Consider the following 21,178-nt stretch of genomic DNA (forward strand, 5'->3'; position numbering starts at 1 on the left):
GTACGATTGTAAAACAAAACATTTTGCATGTCTTTGTAAACAAACTTAAGTGTATCTTCGTCGATGACAGATAAAATAATTGGTTTTACATGCAAGATGTTATCAGAACGAGTCTGTATGTTGATGAAACAAACAATTTGATGCATTTTAACAGCTTGTTTCATGGTAATGTCATTAATTAGAATCTTCGGAAAAAATTCATAAACTTTTCGCCCAGTAAAATAAGTCCGAGTAATCTGTAAGCCATATCTTCTGATGAGCAAAATATTCTCTTCAATCAGGTATGCAAAATGTAAATATGCAGATACAGCAACAACAACAATCAACCAGAGTATTGGTATAAATTTACTTGGCATATACCAGAACATATATACCACAGACATCAATAACCATGGCAATAAACCAACAAATAAGTAAGACATTGTATTTCCATTAGGAGTGTAATTCAAAATACAAGAACAACTGACAGGTTCACCAGTTGAAGATGAAACTTTTGTATGGTACAACTTTGCCGTTTTCCCAGCAACTGTTAAGCAGTTACGCTCTGAGTAGGAAGTGCAAAACATTTTAAATAAATTCTATATAAACGAGTGATACAGGAAAAAATGAAAGAATCAGAATAATTTTGACTACATACAGACATAGACCTTCTCCGGGATATTCTAACCCCAGAAATTTTCTCTGCATAGAAACACAAAGTCTCTTGACAGCATATATGGTTTACTAGGGTGACCATACGTCAGTATGTCCTCCTTTTTCGTTGAAAATTTTACGTCCTCCGAGAATGCTCTAAAAAGTCCTCATTTCTCACTAGATTAAAAATTTAAAATGCTCTTATGATATAATTAAAATTTTTTGATGTGTTACAAAAATTTTAAAGTTGAAACTTGTAAATATCAATACACATACGGCACACGTGATGTGTTGAGATAGCATGCGAGATACCTTTAAGTCAGTGTTTATACCCTGGGAACGATCGAACCACTGGGGTTCAGTGGAACTGTTTCATGGGTTCGCCAAAGTTCTTCTAGAACAGTAGTTAACTTATATATAATAAATTCCAGGTCTAGTATAGTACCACAAGTACTTCCGGTGTGTAACGAATTTTGTATATGTTATTCCTAACCCCAACCTGACTATGTCATCCATAAATTACGTCACAATCACATCATAGAGCTTGCCAAGTATTGCTACCATCGTTCGAAATGGCATCTGCGCCGACGATACCGAACTCACTAACGCCAGCGGTCTCTCTCATATCGGGATCGTTGCAACGAGAAAAATAGCTTGCTGGATCTCGAGTGATTGTCTGCGCGTTTCGGACAACCATCCGCACTTTTTAGCGGTATTTATTATGCCACTGTGGACTCGTAGTGACGTAATTATTTGAATGATTTAGGAATGACATATGCAAAAATTGTTGAGCCAGGCCAACTAGAAGTGCATGTGTTATACCAGACCCATAAAATCCTTATAGTACCCATCTTACTAACTAATAAAAATATCAATAGTTCATCAAAGATAGGATAGGACTTACATATTTATCCCAGGGGAGAGGAAAGTCGATGATACGGCTTATCCATATAGCAAACCACGGCCTCTCGTCAGGTTACGGTACCATTCCGAGTCGGGTATGGGATATCAGGATATATACCGTACTGGTACAATCTTAAATCATGTTTAAACAACTCGTAAAATAGCTTAACCGGGTGTATATGTTTTACTGGACATGTTAATGACTGTTACCGGTAGCCTACTACTAACTAGGCGCGGCGGTGTGGCTCAACGGGCTAAGCGTTAGGAATACGCTCGCCACCGCACCTCTGATTACTCTGCGTGGGTTCGCAGGTTCGAATCCCATGCAGGGATGGTTATGTGCGAGAGGATTGCTGGACTCCTCGCCGTCGTTGGGTGGTTCACGTAACCGCTGGTCGGTTACGGCTTCTTCCACCACCAAGTCCATGCTTCCGAAAACAAACAATACAGTAAAGCTAATCCCATACCGGTACCCGACTTGGAATGGTAACCGGACGAGAGGCCGTGGTTCGCCATATGGATAAGCCGTCTTATCGGCTTTCCTCTCCCCCGGGATAAATATATAAATCCTATCCTATCCTATTAAATGAATCTTTGTATACCAACTCTACGCCCCACTCTTTGGAAGTTGATCTATACAGCTATACTGTACCGGTACCGGTACGGTATGCCTTCTACAATCCTCCTAGGCAGCGAGACGAGGCCGTTTACCTTTCAGATTCGTAGCGCACATAAGGGAACTACCGGTACTTGGGAATAATTTTAAAATGTTTCTAGGAAATTTAGTAACAAATAATAATTTGTTCCCATTTCCAAAAGTTGCACGTTTTACGAAAAAGGCGCTTTCACTAGGAGAAATATGTGATCCTCTCTGTCTGTCCAATGACATTAAACAACATGATAGGCAACTCTGACGTCACTCCATAAGACTACAGGCGAAACATTATATTTCATGATACGCTCCAATGCACATATTTCTCGTCGCCTTTCGCGTCCGTTTTCCGCTCGCTTTTGCTACTCGGCGTCTTTTTTACGTGTAGTACCTGCCTTTTTGCGCCTGTAACGAAACAAAATAATTTCTATATCTAAGAAGTTTTGCTTACTTGGAAAGCTGGAATAACAGGGAAGCTGTAAAGAGCAATTCTGGACATCATAGACGTTTTTTTTTTATCAGAGAAGATTACAAACGCGATAGCGGAAAGATTTGTGTGGAACATTTTGCAAATAATGACAAAGTTCAAAGTTAGTAATTTTATTGTTTGCGCTTAATCATTGAAATTTCATTTAAAGAGGGTGTCATACAAAACTGTGCTGCGATACAATTCCATAACACAAGGTTTGCACCTATCGAACTTGCTTTTGTAGGTGAATTTATTAGACATATTACATATTCAGTTAATCGTAGGTAACATTGCTGGTACATAATGCATCGTAGATAGGTTTGTTTAAATTTAGGAATTTAGCTCATAGCCCACTAATTAATATTATCTTCTATGCAGGAGGTTGCAGGGCTGAATTCAACTTGCAGCCTTACCGATCACCTGACGATGCTCATTTAGTTTGGCTCGAGCAAGTCTTCTTGAAATGCTTGTGTGGATGGAAACTACCTATATTTTTTGTCTTCCTCCGATTTTAGACAAATTTATTCTGAGGAATTTCGCATATAATTCTCACTGATTGTTGGCTGTTTATAATTCCTATTGATTGTGAATTCTGATTATAACAATGAATTGAAAATTTTTTTGCCTAATTTACTGGCACCTTTTTCTTGTCAATACTCCAAGCTGAGGTAATAAACATGACAATACATTTATGTCATCTGGAAGCAAAATATGCACACTAATTAATAGTTTGGCACATTGAGATAATACATCATGACAGAAAATACAAGTTAAAGATATGTATGACCATCACATGGTAATTAAAATTAAAAAAACTAATAGGGGCTGTGGAGTATGAAAAGTTCAAGACAAAGAAAAGAACAAATGTTCATAGCTCATGAACTCTCAATTTTGCCTCCATGGCTTTGTGAAGGCCAATATATTTCGAGTGGCTGAATTGGTTTACCTTTATGACAGCAACGATTTTGTATTTAATATAGCGAGATTATTTCAATTTAATTGAAGTGATATAATTTCCCAAAGCAATGCTTGAATCGTCTAGAATAGATCAGTGGTGTCAAACTCATGGGTTTTTGAGAGCCGCATTGCATTTTGAAAATTGTAAAAAGAGCCGCAAACAGTTTTTGATAATGTATACTTAAAAGATATTTTTAAGATAGTTTTAGTTTGTGACATATATTGTGATGCAACTAAACAGTTGGATTAAGTTTTATTATTTTCTTCAATTTCAAATGCAATTACATATTAATATTTGCATTCCACTATTATTGCAACATTTGCAAGTTACAGTATTTATTATAAAAAATCGTAAAATTCTATGTACAACCATCAAAATCATTTTTGAACAAGTTTTGAATAAGGAAAGAATAATACATACACTAAAAATAACTTAATCCAAATATATGAACCTAAAATTAACAAAAATACTACAGTATAAACTCAATGTTTTAATAATTACATTTGTCCTGGCGTTTGGCATCTTTTTTGTGTCACCAGCATACTAAGGCCAGTTCGAAATGATTTTATAGTACCAACTCTAACTAACGAGGCCACATGATCATGGGTTTATCTGGATCTTTACGAATGTTTAATTAATTCCAGTAATGCAAAAAAGTTACTTTTATCATTTCATGTATAGATCAGTAAAAAACAAATGACAGATTTTTTCGACAAGACATTTCGCACTACATTGCGTGGCATAGGATTGCTTGAATTATTATTGATATTGATTTTTAGTAACTAAGTCGTTGTATAATTATATTAATATACAAACACATGGAAATTTTCTGTTCGAAGTTGGTCTTCGAATTTGTCATATTGACTGCTGAGCTTATTGTGTTTTTTGATTGTATTGATGAAAATATGACAAATTAAACAATGTGCTTCAGAATTTTGTGAAGAGCAGAAATGTTACAACTCCCATTTCTTCGAAAATGCCACCTTCTTCATGTACTTTGCGTTTAATTTAATTACTCAAGTGTTTTATTCAAGTATTCTTTTGCTAGCTTGATGTGTATTCTTAATTGGGTCAAAATGTGGACAAAAAAAATTAATATTCCAAAACTAATTTCAGTAAATTGTTTTCTGTGTGAATAATCAATTTCACTTTAGAAGGTTTGAAAAATCTATTACATTAAGATAAAAAAAAAAACTTCCAAAATACTATTACAATTATTGTTAAGCGTTCGAGGGCCGCACTGGAAGTTCTCTGGGCCGCGAGTTTGAGATCCCTGGTCTAGATTGAAGTTGTTCAAAAAATATATGATAGTATTTTATCATGAATGATGATTATACCCCTTCCGGAATTTCTTCTATAGTACTACCAAAAGTTGATGAACCAAATATAACACAGGTGCAGTGAGGTACCCGTAATCCTCATTTCCAAAGCTGTTTTAATTATGTCTGGCGTGTTTTGTGCCTTTTTACAAATAAGACCGCTTATGCAATCTTACGCTTTGGAATTTTTAGTTATTTTCCTCAAGCCCTGCAGGATGCGGGGGCCATAAACAACTCTACCGGAGGGTCAAATGTCTTTGCATGCCTCCATAGGTTGTTTTTCTATTGCAAACATTATATTTCTTGGAATCACACTGTCACTGATATGTCGCCAGACTTCTGATAACTCCCCGTCTGCTATAGTTGTCCTGTGAATAAATAATAGGAAATTGAGATTAGACGAATAGTTGAAAGTTTTGCTTTATGTCGGCTTAATTTCTTGATTGATATACTTACTATTTCTGCTATTGCCTCTTGTACTGCAAGAGTCTCACAATGCTCAGACAGGTTTGTCCACAACTTTCACATCTGAAGAAAGAGAGGAGATTTATTAATTTTCGTTAAGAATAAATAAAGCAGTCTATATGATTTAGAATGGAAAAGCTAATAAATCCAATATCTCATGTTTTCTGTAAAAAATATTTTACTGAATTTCGTATATAAACCAACTAATAAAAGGGTTTAGTCAGAAAATTACAAGCATTCGTGGCTCCAAATACTTGAGAAATCAGACTATACAATATAGACCGGTATGAGTGAAATGTTAGGTGAACTTGTTAACACTTTGATTCAATACGCAAATAAAAGTGAATGCGCAATAGTATGTTACAATGAGCAGCAATCAACAATGGGTATATATCCTCACTGAATAAAAAAATCTAACTGGAGGTGCATGAACTATTTGAAACCATAAGGGGTAAGTAAATATGTAATTTCGGCAAATGGGCAACTACGTACCGTACTGAATTAATACCTTCGTAGTATTTGACAAAGGCTGGCTTTCCCACATGTACTTAACAGTGCGATGCCCGGGTGTGATATACAATAATACAACAATAGTATTCACATTACCTTTTACCGATTTTATTTTACCCCAGCTTTCAAAAATATCATTAAAATCGACAACAACTGTCAAAGCAGGCACGAACACCATTCGTGCTACGCCTCGAAAGCAGCACACATCCGCTCGTTTTCGTCTCGTCAAGTATGTGCATTGGAGCGTGCTATCGAATACGATCTTCGGACAAAAATGTCGGAGTTGCGCATCATGTTGTTTAATGTCATTGGTCTGTCCTATGGATATTTCCCCGAGCATCGACTTCCTTGTTTACTTCGTGGCATTGGCCAATCAGCAAGATGCAAAAAGTGACGTACCAATGCTCCCTTTTCGCATCCGCTCAGACCCAAAGTGACTATGATAGTCACTTTTCTCACTCAGACAGATTTTCAAGCGTGGTCGCAAACATTACCGCGTTTTCGAACTGTATTCGTTAGTTTTCAGTTGTGTTTCGCAAACTTACGTATAAATCAGGTAATTCAATGATCACTCTGTCTTCCTAGGAGTTTTAATTTAATTGCAGTAATAAAAAATAGTGTAGAAATAGCTGTATTAGACTAGGCTAAAATTCTTCACCGGTACTTTTAAAAAACTGATTGTTGTATGCTATGAATCATAATGATGGTTTGAAATACATACCCCATTTTACAGCCACCAACTCGCAAAAGCACTCTTAAAATAGCCCCGAAAATTTTGCAATGGTATTCATTATCTCTACTTTTCCGGCAACAATGGCCAATGAACACAGACTTCTGCATGACGTAACAATTAAAATGTGATCAGCTGTTGGCGGGCGGATGAATCTCAGTTGGTACTGTTCGATCTTGCGTTGAGTTCGGTAGCCTTTCCATCGTATTTTTTAGTTATTATTAGTAATAAGTTATGCTAAGAGTGTGTTAAAAAGTATAAGTAAGCTAAAACACTTGTGGATCGTTACCATGGATAGCAATTTTAGATGAGTACTAGCTCATATACCGTTGTTAAATAGGTACCGGTACGGTGTGATAACTTCAAGGAAGGCTAGACCTAATCTTTGTTAAGCACTAGCTCATAGAACGTTGTTAAATAGGTTCGGTGCGGTAGGAAGGCTAGACCAGAAATTTTTCAGTTTCCAATTTCTACAACAGCGTTTTTAATCTGTCGCAAGCCTTCTCAATCAATCTTGTTTCTGTCCAGTTTTTAGTATTTTATATTGCCGCTCTGAAATCTCGATTAAGGTTGCTTGCAGATGCACTCCTTCATCTTTAGCATTATTATATAATGACTCGTTTTTCTCAATGGTTTCACAGTTCCGTATGCAAGACATATATATGTTGAAGGAAATTTGTGATTCGAGTAGAATAATAACCGACGTTAAGGTGTTTACGGTCTAAATAACATCTCGAGCTGACGAAAACAATCGGTCATTAAAAAAAAATTAGTCGAATGGTATTGCCGACTTGTTCATTTTCCTGAAAAAAATTTTTTTTCACAGTTAAAGTATATTTTATATGTAAATAAAAAAGAAAGTGTCCACATCTAGAAACCTGCTCGCGGGCCGGATGTGGCCCGGGGGCTGCAACTTCCTCAGGCCTGTACAAAAAGGAACCTGTAATTCGGACGACCCCATGGCACCTGGCCACGTTATCCAATTTATCTCGGCCCTGGTGGACGCCTCCGAAATTTCGCGGTTAAAACTATGAATGGCACGCAAAGCTGGCCCCCATTAGATTCGTCGAACAGCGGTTCCCAACAGCTGACTTGCAGAGAAATTCTGCTGTCAGCCCGACGCGTTGCCTATATTCGGATAAATGTCACTGCAGGTAATTCGGGAGAAAGGCTGGGAATTTTTTTAATCTTCTAAGGAGGTACGTCACCAGACTGATGAAATCAACTATATTCAGGATCGCACGGCAAATTACAATCGTTTACGGGTGCAAACGAACAAGTATAAACATACCTGGTCGCAATGATAATGGAACCGAAAAAAGTGTAAGCTCTATCTGCCCTAGGAGGTAAAATAATTATTCAAGCTTCTGTTTAAGGTGATTATATTTTATTAGTGATCGGTTAACCAACCACAGAGGGGAAACTTCTAGGAACCCATTTTCAATTTGTCTGTATGCTTCTATGTTGCTAATGGGTTTGTTATAATATCCTGAATACACATATCCGTTTAGGTTTAGCTTAGGTTGCTGACAGATTGGGACGATATCGCTTCATGTGTTTGCGGAATCTAGGTAATATCACAAGCTGGTCGTTAATTTAGTAAAAATGGGTAGAAGAACACATACATGAAAATGAAATTTTTGAAAAAGCAAACTTAAAGGTGGGTTATCACGCAAACATTTTTGTGGAAAATTTGATTCTATATATTTTTTTAAGATTTTTAACGTTTACCGCTTGCATAATATGGACTTAGTTTTCTACTTATGAATTTTTAAAAACCGCTTCAACGAAAATCGACCCAGGTTCAGAAACGGCCTTGATGACGTAATAGTGAGAACTCATTCCAGAAATTAGCTCCTTCGCCATTGGCGAGTAAGGTGTTCAACCTCTGTTTTTGGCGTTTAAATCTAGTTTCTCATCGCGTAGTTTAAAAAAGATTGAAACTATAATGTATTGTTAAGCATAAATGCTAATGCATAGGAAGTGCTGAAGGTGAGGGGATCAAGCCACGGCGTTTTATGTAATGATCGTACCGGTACTGACTTTGGTCAGGCTTTGAAGAACTGATCCTAGAGTAAGTATTTACCACTTTATTTCGTTGATCGACTGTTGGATAAAATATTTAGTCAAAGCATGAACCAAATACAAATCGCCAATTTGTACATTTACCAAAAGAGTGATAGTCTACTACAGTACTACCGGTACCAGATAAACGTAGAATCCCAATAATGGTTCAGTTTTTTTTATATATTCATTTCACATTATTATGCAACAAAACACTGTTGTATGTTGAACCTTACTAAACTGTCTGGTGATAATATCCTGATCTTTTTTTTTTATGTCAGTTCTATCAATTTAATTTGTATACTCCCTTTTTCCAGTGCACACTGCTATTAACAACACCAGTCCAGTCCAGCTGTTTTCGATCCACTATTGGAGATTCGTGACAACACATTTATTGGCATGAATGAATTACATATGATGAAAACTTGTAATAAAATGTTAAAAATAAATAAAAACTGATTTGAATAACTGCGTGAGGTATTGTTGTTTCGGGCTGTGGGTAGAAGTTTGCATGGATTCCAACATAATTTTAAGGCTGAAACGATCCTTCGACTTAGAGGTCTTCTTCTAGTTCCACGGAGAGACATCAGAAAAGGTTATTTGCAAAAATTTTCTCTATAGTTTTCTGCTTCAAGACAGATCCATCCCTGTGAAATCTGCTGTAACCACCAACTACACATTTCATACGTTTCGGTAGTGTTTGCGCATATACCGGTATAGTCAGATAGTTTATATATACCGAAAATATAATAAAAAGACTAGTTATAGGATCAGATAAGCAGAGTAAACACACATGAATTATAAAAATGGCCTGGTATGCGCTTTTTCACTAGAAAATATATTGCAGCAAAAGGTCCGGCACAGAACTCGAGTACGTCTTGACCTCGATTAGTTGAGTATACTGCAATTTCTCATAATGCAATAATATTATTTAAAGATATTGGTATTGATTTAAATCACAAAAACTTCCTCCAAATGCGCCGCCCAATGGAACTAGCACACGGTGCAAAATGAGTACACAGAATGCTATAATTGCCTTTGACCTAATGCAAAGTTTCGCCGACGAGTTCTCACTACTACGTCATCAACGGGACATACTAATTTGCGTTCGATTTCGACAGGGTCGACTTTTAAAAATTCGAGTCTCGCAAACGAAGTCGATTTTATGCAAACGGTAAACACCAAAAATCTTAATAAATTATATAGAATCAAATTTACTACAAAAATGTTTGCGTGATAACCCACCTTTAAACGAATAATGTTGATTAGTTTATGAGAAAGAATTAGAACGAAAATTGTGCTGTAAAATGTGCACTTTTAGTCATCATTATAAAGCAAGACAAAATGATCTTTTGGCAAGGCATCTCCTACAGATCATCGTGAATCTTACATCAAGTTGTGACAGATCATGATCCATTATTCACCACTTTCCTCTTTTACTCCAATCTTTAGGTGTCCACTGTAGACATTTGGGATCAATTCTCATTTTACGTTTTGTCATTGCCCTCTTATGGCCATCGATAACTTCATCTGACAAAGTTATGATATATTGTCCTTTGTAATAATTGATCAAATTTAAATGTTGAAGTGTTGATATAACATCTTCTTTCTTGATACTTGTTTTCTCGCAAATCTCACTGAAACGACAGAGAATTCCAGCAATGCCAATAATGAACAGTAGGAAGAAGATAATAAATCTTAAAAAACTCAGAAAAAAAATAAGGTTGTGAAAATTTATCGAGAAATATGCTACAACCACAAGAAAACATATGACAGATAGTTACAGCATATAATTATTATCCTGAATCCTAGTCAGTATTCATAAACATCTTCAAAATGTTGATCAATAGTACTAGTTAGTTCCACTTCAAGCTTAAAAATGGGATGACAGACAAATCATAGGTCAATACTACAACTATTTTCATAGTCCCTAATCCTGTTGTTTAGAATATTTTTTCTGTGAAATCAAATTTTATAATATAAGCAAGCATACTTGATTGTTATCTGTGGTCTATCTTGTCCATTTTCAGGCTTCATGTTAACAACAATATCAAGTATAGCATTGGTCCAATAAGAACGATATGATAACAATCCCAAATCTGACAAAGGTTTTTCAGGTGTTCCTGTTTTCCCTTCAATTTTCGACAGTGCATAACCTATAAATGATGGCATAATTTAGTAATAGCATACAATTTATATATAACAGAAAGGAAAGACAACAAAAAAAGCTCTAATCACATAGCAGTCCACCCTTTAGCCATGATCAAATATTCGTAACTACGCCATAAAACCTACGATGTATAATTACTCGTAGTCATATATATTCAGCAAATGGACCATAACCTAGGTCAGGGTTACTCAACTGGCGGACCGCGGTCCGAATCCGGACCTTTCAAGTATTTGATTCGGACCGCACCTCAATCTTAATTTTGGATCATTAGCCCCATTTTTAAAGTTTCATTTTATAAAATTACTTTTATTGTTTTGAATATATATGAAAAGAACTATAACACCATAATAAACAATCTTGATTAGCTGATAATCATTAGCCGGTCGAGGAAGTAGGCGTTAAAGGATGCGGAAATATAATTTCTGGAAACACCGGACCCAAGAAATTTTATAGTTCTGTATGCGGATCTTCGGTAAAAATAGTTGAGTAGCCCTGACCTAGGCCATGACAAGCATTAGAGAATCCTAAACTCACTAAATTCAATCAGAAGCTTTCCAAATCCCTTTCGCTGGTGTGGTGGTAATGTTAAAATGCAAGCCACATTGTAATCTTCTGTCGACTCTTTTTCCTAAATTTATTTTAGTTAGATTAAGATGATTAGATTAGATTAAGGATGAAGACAAGGACAACAAATTATTCCACTTTTCTGATGTGGAATTCGGCAGAGACAAAGATATTCCTGAGACTTCGTTCATAAACAAATTGCCCACAGAACATTATTACTTATCGATCTTGATCGGTAAGTATGTTGTTAGGTTTTTGTCTGTTAGATACAGACGATATCTCACGAAAACGGGGTTGAATCTGCATCAAATTTTGCATGTACATTTATCATATCTCGGAACAGAAGCCTATTGATTTTGGATGAATTGTCTTGTAAAATTAGCGAGTTATTAATTAATTAGTGATGGGACACACGGTGTCGCTATGGAGTAATAACTTTGGATCGATAAGTCTTCGGTCTCCGACCGATATTCTCGTTCTTATCTTATCCAATATTATTTAAATACGCACAATCACATAAAAAAATTTTTACCTTAGAGAAATATCCTACCAAGTGACATCCTTTACTGTCATATTCCGTCATAACGTAAAATAGAAACGGATCTGTATCATAATACAGTGTTTTGTGATCAAGAAAACATTTCGCAAGAAGACACAAATTTTGAGCGTAGGACTAAATAAAAATAGATTATAGATAAAAATACTATACATAGAAACAACTATTTAACAAAAAAATGCACAACACGCCGCTTGATTTTGTCACAGATTTGATATAACATGGAATATGAAATTTGGATCAATAGTATTACCTCGCCAACTCCACACTTGGCAATAAATTTCAAGAAGTTATTACAACTTTATCTAGATATTGACATTTTTGCCAATTTCATGAAATAACAGGTTTTCAAACTGGAATATATAGAATATTTCTGAAGAAAAAATTCAATATATCGAATGCAAATGCGGTACTCAACTTCAGCTATCCATGATTTAAATTATGTTGTTAAATTTACAAATCAAGAGTATTCATACTGATGGGTTTATACTTTATGTATATAAATTTAAGTATATACCAACTTTGTTTTTTCGCCCATCAATCTCAAAAAATGATATATTGCTTTTTCTGTAAATTTCATTTCCTGGTGGATATTTCAACTGACATTTTGTCTAAAAAAAAGGGTAGATAGCTTGATAACAAAATAATTGAAAATTGAAACGCATTAAAATGGTGAGCTAATTCAATACAAGATTAGATGGTCATTTAACCAACATTTTATAGTAATAGTTAAATAGAAAAAAAATTTGCCTATATAGCAAGGGGACTTGCTCACTAAGGTTTCTTCTAACAAAAAAGGCGAAAGCTGTAGGATGGAGCTAACGTTCCCAAAAAGCCAATTTCTGCAGAGTGCCAAATGCAGTGCATGTTCAAATGCAGTATGCAGAGTTAACATTCAGACTGGTGTCAATGATATTGGACAAATTACTACAATACGCACTACTATAAACATCTTGCTATCATTAGGACATAAATTAAAATGTCTTACCAAATGTCTCTGAAGACACGTCAAACTTTTAACATATTTCAAACACCATTCACAGAGGAATACAACAGGATATGTAGTTAATTCAACAGGATAAGGTGAAAAATACCAAGGTTTCAATCTGTATTTACCAACCTCTGAAAAAACAATGTAAGCAAGATTTAGAATTTAGATCAAAGTTGATGAAGTAAATTCAGTACAAATCTTGATTTAGTTACCGGTACTAAAATAATAAAACAGTAAATTGAAGAATTTTAATGTTATCCACAAGGTGGTAGACACTGTTTAATCAGCTTGATCAATGACAAGCTTTCCACTGATAACAAACAGCAAACATTTTTAATGAAATACCACATTCAAAATATTCATAAAATATATGCTACATAATTAAAATTTAAATATACCAAATAAAATACATCTGACATCAAATAATGAACAAGTATGATGCTAATTAATCAATTGAAGCGTGCCATGAATTTTGCTTTGGGGTATAAGATGATGATTACTATTGTTGTTTAAAGTGTTATCTTATTTTACCCAATTCAGCTGATATGTATAAAACCTCACCTATGGAATGGATATTTTTGATTCGACTTATTTTATCTTCTTTTACATGAACTGTCATACTCCCGGTCTGTCTTGGAGCATTGTCTGATGAATCTTGCGATTCCTTTAAAAGATGAAGATATTGAAACAGGGAGTATATGTCTTGTGGTTAGCATGTTGTACTCTTGTAGAAATCAGTGTCATTGTGTGGGATATGCTCAACAAGAATGGTCTCAGTTCCTCAAACTCCCATAGTAGCTTTGTGTCAGTGAATAATCACATAGTCTTGTTTAGAATGAAGATGGAACAAATACGTCATTTAGTAAATTGATAAATCACAAAAGCACAAGCAATTACTGGTGGGCAAAAGTCAAAATTTAAGTCAAATCTCACATGACTGATTTATACAAGATTAAACTGCATGCTTATTGTAGTTCGAAAATTCAATTTCGTTGGTTCATTTTTGATTCAAATCAGACAATGGCCGTTCATCCATGAGCACTGGTTTGGAAATAAATTTGCTCAGCCACAAAAAAAATCGCTCACACAGAAGATTCAGCGCTCCCGTAGTATGTGCAACAAGATGGCAGACACCTGAACATAGTATGTGTACGAGGTTAGGGTTAGGCCATAATTTTATTCCAATTTTCCTTATTTTAGTTATATTACAAGTTCGGGGACTAGCCAAGTGACTCCTGTAGTATTTGTACCTGAAATTATGGCCTAACCCTGATACACATACTACGTTCCGGTGTCTGCCATCTTGTTGCCCATACTACGGGAGTACCAAAGATTCTTACCTCTTCTGGTCCCATTTCAGGTCCTTTTCTCTTTCTTCCTATCTTTGGCATCTTTTTAATTGCTGCCGTAACTTTTGAAGGATGCGCAGTTCCATTTTGCTGAAAAAGAAATCACAAACTTGAACTGAGAGAAAAATTGAAAAGCAGCAAACAGCATTCCCATCCTCACGTTTCACATTCACACAAAAGTTCAGAAACAGTAGTCGAGCATAGAATGCCCACAAAAGCAACATTCGATTATCTATTTGTATTCCATTAAAAAGTACTTACAACAACAATTTCCCTATCAGGACTATTATGGACAGAGTCACTGCTTCTTTTGGTTCCTATTTTTGTATCTTTCTTTGGAAATTGAATCTTTGACATGTCAAGTCGTTCTGCAGCAACCCACTCATCCAATCTTTTATTAACTATCAAAAATGAAAAGATATTATGAAATTTCCATTCACTCCTACATAGTAAAAATGCAACTATATAGGTCAGCTGTTATTTTCCAGATAATTGAGGAAAAAATCTATTGATGAACATAGATGGAACTTAATATTTCTATATATGTACATAGTATTAGAATAATGCATCAGCCAGTCATGCAATGTTGATATTTACACAAAACTTACAGTCAATATAGTGAACATAATATTCAAATTTGTTGTTAACATCTCGAATACTGAGAACTTCTGCCAGATCTGAAATACAAATAGAGACATTTAAAAAGGGTTGCAACTTACTCATACACACTTTATGAAAGAAGAGAAAACATTATGAAAAAATATCATAGTGCCCTATATACACTGTAAAAGTTTAAATGCGGGAGGTTTATCAAGCTTTGGAATGAAATGACAAATCAAGACTCAGAATATTTTGAAAAATAGTTCTTCGCCAAAATCTGCTGGACTAAAAAGTGATTAAATCAAAATAGATAACATAATATTTTATCACCAATATTGAAACTTGTATTTTGTACCAATGTTTTTAGGTATAGAATTGATATACAAACTTTTCGCGCCACACATGTTTTGCCTCGTGGACCTTTTCAACCAGATTTGAGAGTTGTCCAAAAATAATAATATAATATATAAATACATGTAGATGCAGTGAATAAATTTATGAATGTTTGTGTAAGTCATTACTCAAATCGTCATAATGCCATCTGATTGGGAAGGTCCGAGGAGTGAAAGTCTGAGGCAAAAAGTTTGTAGGCTATTCAACTTCAAGTGTAATCAGCATAATATTATAGTGTTACTGAATTTAAATAACATCCAATTAAAAAAATATCTTACGCCACTCAAATTGACCCTCCAGGTCTCTCTGAACAGGCATTCGACAGCCTTCGATAACACCAGCCTTTAAAAAAATAGTATTGATTAATATTTAGATACGAGAAGCTTATTGAAAACTTTGATCACAAAACTCAATTCATTTTTAAGTAACTTTAGTCAATCCAGACCATCAGATGATTGGAATACAGCATGGTTTCTCAAACTTTTTGAGCGGCGGACCCCTATTTGTTTATCTTAGTTTTGATGAATCCTATACTGTATACTGTATCAATTTCTGTGCCTAACCAACGAAAAAGGATAATGTTTCATTTACAGCACAAACGGCATTAATGTCTGTAATTTGCTGATGTGATGGATGAAGTTGCGTTTCACTGCACAATTCAGCAATTTATCGATTCTCGGAGCAATTTGTGACGAGCAAGTTCGTAGATCCGACTCTAGGGCAAGTCTCGACCTGTATTTTGTCATCATATTGGTAAGAGCTGAAAATACTGCCACACATGTCTGCATGTAGGTCTTTGCAAAAGGCAATATGACCTTTAATTGCCTTTTCTAACAGCAATATGCGTACGCAGCGTTCAACCAAGTGCAATGGCTTTTTCTTTGACATCAATCCTTAACGATCAGACTCTTGTCATGTCATTGTGAACCCCCTGTGCAGTCATCACGGACTCCCAGGGGTCCGCGAACCCCAGTTTGGGAAACCCTGGAATACAGGACTATCTGACCATGAATATACTTATAAGAGTAAACAGGGTCCGTTCATAAGAAAGGATAGAAATATGCAATGTGCTGAAGTTTTCTCGAACACGTTTGAGACTGAATAGAATTTACTAATTATGGTACCAGTAACGTTACAGCAGTACAGGTAATATCGTAAACTGTACAGGTATGATTCAAATGTTGAACTTCAACATTTGGATTATAAAGCTAACTCCTAAATATACCAGTACCGTAAATAAATACAACCATACCTTCATTCCTTGTGACATATTCCGTACGACGCCGTTCCAATATCGCTCTAGGCTACTTGTTTTTAACCGGTGCGACCAGCGATGCAGTTATTATGAAACTGCTTCGGGAAAACACCACTTTATATATCGCTGTCACGTGAATACCTCGACATGGATAATTCGGCATTATCGGGTAAGATTTACAAAACAAAAGAGAGAGAGAGAGAGGAAATTTTTTGATTCGTCAACCAAAACAAATATAAATGGAAAATATAAAAATTGTACAAATCCTACCGGTGCTGTAAGCGCGAACTCAACTAACCCACCGTATTACATTTCCGGAACGTCTTTTGGAAAACAACACTTTATAACGTTTGTACTTAGGTCCTCCATATGAATAACTCGTCTAAAACAGGATCATGAGTTATTCGTCTTTCAATACCACATTCACAGCGAAAATAATTATCCTAAACGACTCTGATAGGATGTGGTTCAACCTTTACGATTACGAGCCTGTCGAACGCCTACGATATTCTGCGAGCCTCCCGAACCCCTGCGATATTCTGCGAGCCCCCGTCGAACCCCAACTTTGGAATCCGAAAGATAATAAGTCAAAAACGTTAGCAGCTCAAGTCATTCGTTTTCAAACTGCATTGAAATATTGGATAATAGCTTTTGTCAAATGGTTCACAGAAATAGAAATACTATATATACGTATACCGTGTTTTCCCGAAAATAAGACAGGGTCTTGTTTCAATTTTCTTTCGAAAAATAACACTAGGGCCTATTTCGGGGGGTGTCTTCCATTTTCATATATTCGAGTTTTCGCGAATTGCCTCCCAGATTGGTTACGTCCGATCTGAAATATTCTGGCCTCACCATAAATAGTTGCTCTATAAATACATTTGATTCTTTTTTTTTCCCGAAATAGATACTTATCTAAAGATTTGTTCCAAGAAAAGAAATATAAATATTTATTATAAAGTATGTTGCAACATGTACATTATAGCGAAATTTCAAATCCAAAAATGAACCAATATATATATACCGGGAGGAGTGCACCATCATGGTTTGATTAATTGATTGGAAAAAATAAACTTGACTTGACCTAAACACTTTAGATGAAATTTTACTTTGAGAAAAATAAACAGAGACAACACTTGAATTTATTTCATTTGAATTGATTTATTTTTACAAAATTAGTACAGTATATATATATGAGCAGTGGCGGCGCGTCAATAGGGCCAACCGGGGCAATGCCCCGGTTGTTTTTTCGGTATAATAAAAAATATTCGAAAAATACCTCAATATCGGTTGCACAGACTGTCTACACTAGCCATATTCTCCCGACATGGTTCATTTTTCGCTCGCAAAGCCTTCGCCGAACGTCGACGGGGCGACGCCGATTTTGCCCCGGTTGCTCATTGTATATCGTATTCTCTCTTTTATCTTCCACTCGCCGCGTTTGTCTCGTTTGTTTTTCTGTTTCTTTTACTAAATCATCGGGGCCGATCGGGGCTAGCCCCGAAATTATGACGACACAATGCCGACGTTTCTTACTACAACGTGTTGACATATTCACGCATTCCTTCTCGTTCGTTGGTTGCTTGAAGAGTTGATAGTTTCCTCGCCTTCGTTTTTGTCGCTTGTTTCGCTATTTGAATCAGTTAGAGACCTTTAGTCCATTTGCTTTCGATTTTCCACATTCCTTTTGAGCTCCTCACTTCTTTCCGGCTTCGCATTTCTTAGCCTTAGACCTCATAATGAATAAGGTTGATGCACTACTTCGCACTCCGTTTTCGCAGCTGCCGCTGGAACAAAAATTAGAGGTACAACGTCAACGTATTGGGCCTTATCAACCAAAAAATTGTTCACTGGAACAATCCCATGACGGAGGAAAGCGTCGGCGTACATTCTGCGCAGAAACTTGGTATAAAAAACACGAATGGTTGTGTTACAGCGAGGACAAAAATGCACTTTTTGGTTTTTATTGCCTACTTTTTGCTACCGCCCGTGACTCACGTTGGTGTAAATTTGGTTTTAGAGATCTTAAACATCTTTCCGAGCGTGCCAGGGATCATCAATCTTCTATGGAGCATCTGGACAATGCAGTAAAATACCGAACATTCGGAAATGTTAATATTGCAGCACAGTTGGATGAAGGACGCGCGGTTTCTATTCGTCGGCACAACCAAAACGTCGAGAAAAACCGCCATGTTCTCGGTCGATTGATAGATGTTTTGAAGTTCATTGGTTGTCACGAGCTGTCCCTCCGTGGGCACGGTGAACGGGCTGGCTCTTCTAATAGAGGGGTATTTTTGGATATGGTGGAATACACCGCATCCCTAGATACAGTATTGAGAGATCATCTTGATGCCGCAACTGTTTCGAAAGGGACATCTAAGGATATCCAAAATGTTTGCTCGACTCAATGTATAAAATTTATTTACAACATTTGGCTCTGGAAATTGAGAATTGCCAGTTCCTTTCGATTCAGTCCGACGAGACAACTGACATCACGTGCGTTTCCCAACTGGCTGTGATTTTTCGGTTTGTGAAAGATGGTAAACCTACCGAGAGATTTCACAGCTTTGTACCAATCGTTGATCGCACGGCTTGCGGGATATCGGCTGTACTGAAAGAAGTGTTACAGCCTTACAACGCGAAGTCAAAATTGATAGCTCAAACTTATGACGGCGCGGCAGTCATGAGTGGGTCGAAACATGGTGTTCAAGTTTATATAAAAGAAGATTTTCCTCATGCGCATTTTTTACATTGTTATGCACACCCATTTAACCTCGTTATTAAAAATATGTGTCTTGATACCCCTCTCGTCCGTATATTTTTAGCAAATGTTTCGGGGTTTTCTTCATTTTTTTCCGTTTCGCCGAAGCGCTCTGACCTCCTTCGCCAGATATGTAGCCGCCGTCTCCCAGCTTGTGCACCAACACGTTGGAACTTCCAATCACGCGTGGTGCAGGGCGTGTCCGAAATTAGGTCTGAGCTCATTGAGTGTTTCAATGGCATTCAGAGCTCTCCGGTTTGGGACGAACGCTCTGTGAGGGAGGCGGCAGGTCTAAAGCGTCTGCTAGAAGATGGTGAGTTTTCATTTTTTTCTCCACAATATTCTATCACGTGGATGTATTATACGGCGCATTGCAGTCAAGGCTAATGGATGGAGCGTCTGTGCAGTCGTGTATTTCAGACTTCTGCGATGCTGTATCTCGTATCCGGGAAACAATAAAATACGACGACACATGGAGTGCTTCTTTACGCGCGGGCAAACAACGCAGCGTTTGATTTTGTCTGCAAAGGAATGCTGTGACATTCTGGTGAATCAAATAGGCGATCGTCTGCGCACTGGACACCTTGCCGTGTTCTCTTTGATGAACCCCAAAAAATTTTCAAAATTTGCACGTCAATTTTCCATCCATTTGTTGGCTACTGTCTCCAAATGTTACCCCATGATAAACGTGGGTAAATTGGAAAATGAATTGCGATGTATATACATCAATCAAACTTTTTTGAACATCACATCAACTTGCGCGCTCTATAGGTTCCTCATAGATAACACTCTAGTAACTACCTTTGCGGCGTCTGCAAAATTTCTGGACATCTTTTTGACGACGCCTATTTCTTCCGCCGACGCAGAGCGAACATTCAGCACGCTGAAGCATATTAAAACGTATCTCAGAAACACAATGAAGCAAGATAGATTAAATTCCTTGGCTGTTTTATCCATTCACAGAGACGTTATTTCTGGGATGCATGACTTTAATCAGCGCGTTATTGAGCATTTTGCTTCCAAGAAACCGCGGCGTGTTGCATATATGTTCAAGCAGTAGAAGCCTAGCAGCATATATATCTATGAGTGAGCGACGCATGTCCTTATCTTTGCATTAACTTTCCTTTCTTCATAGTAACGTTTTAAACCTTATTTTAGGTTTTGTCTGCTTTCCCGAAGTTTCTGTTAATATGTCATTGTATTTATCTGGGTAAATATTGCCTTTCCTTTTGAATAAGGTTTCAAAATAAACTATGTCTATATTTATTAATCCCTTGACTTGGACCGGTTTTGCTCATCCTGTCCCCGTAGATGGGGGTGACTTGGTCCCGCAGTAGCTTGCCCCGGTTGTCAAAATGACCACGCGCCGCCACTGTATATGAGGTATTCTACTAGAAGGCTCTCTAATAAATTCAAACCATCAATTCAGGACGATATTGTTTTAATCGAAGAAATGGATATGTTTTTCGGCAACATTATGTATTTTTGTCAGCTTACACAAGAAGTTGGCGGCGGCGGTGTGGCTCAACGGGCTAAGCGTTAGGAATACGCTCGCCACCGCACCTCTAATTACTCTGCGTGGGTTCGCAGGTTCGAATCCCATGCAGGGATGGTTATGTGCGAGAGGATTGCTGGACTCCTCGCCGTCGTTGGGTGGTTCACGTAACCGCTGGTCGGTTACGGCTTCCTCCACCACCAAGTCCATGCTTCCGAAAACAAACAATACAGTAAAAACTAATCCCATACCCGACTTGGAATGGTAACCGGACGAGAGGCCGTGGTTCGCCATATGGATAAGCCGTCTTATCGGCTTTCCTCTCCCCCGGGATAAATATG

General features: G+C 36.8%; 1 protein-coding gene across 1 annotated transcript; it reads right to left on the reverse strand.

The window, feature by feature from the left end:
* Window positions 1-9,204: 9,204 nt before the first annotated feature.
* Window positions 9,205-17,013, reverse strand: LOC120346298 (histone acetyltransferase KAT5-like). Its single transcript, XM_039416006.2, has 12 exons — window positions 16,579-17,013; window positions 15,605-15,668; window positions 14,942-15,010; window positions 14,595-14,734; window positions 14,325-14,423; window positions 13,546-13,648; window positions 12,982-13,115; window positions 12,515-12,604; window positions 11,970-12,110; window positions 11,408-11,501; window positions 10,697-10,859; window positions 9,205-10,340 (listed from the first exon to the last, which is right to left on the reverse strand). Exons 1-12 carry the CDS (start codon window positions 16,594-16,596, stop codon window positions 10,124-10,126), a joined length of 1,332 nt encoding a protein of 443 aa, XP_039271940.1. The 5' UTR covers window positions 16,597-17,013; the 3' UTR covers window positions 9,205-10,123.
* Between the last annotated feature and the right edge of the window lie 4,165 nt (window positions 17,014-21,178).

Source organism: Styela clava, chromosome 8 (genome assembly GCF_964204865.1).
Source record: "Styela clava chromosome 8, kaStyClav1.hap1.2, whole genome shotgun sequence".
NCBI classification, from domain to species: Eukaryota; Metazoa; Chordata; class Ascidiacea; order Stolidobranchia; family Styelidae; genus Styela; species Styela clava.

Bases quoted from the DNA above. Each gene is read 5' to 3' on its own strand.
- LOC120346298 (XM_039416006.2), bottom strand. The intron at 12,605-12,981 runs GTAAGACATTTT...CCTTTTTTTTAG, and splicing joins CGTGTCTTCAGAGACATTTG to ACAAAATGTCAGTTGAAATA. The intron at 10,860-11,407 runs GTGAGTTTAGGA...CATCATTTATAG, and splicing joins AAAGCTTCTGATTGAATTTA to GTTATGCACTGTCGAAAATT.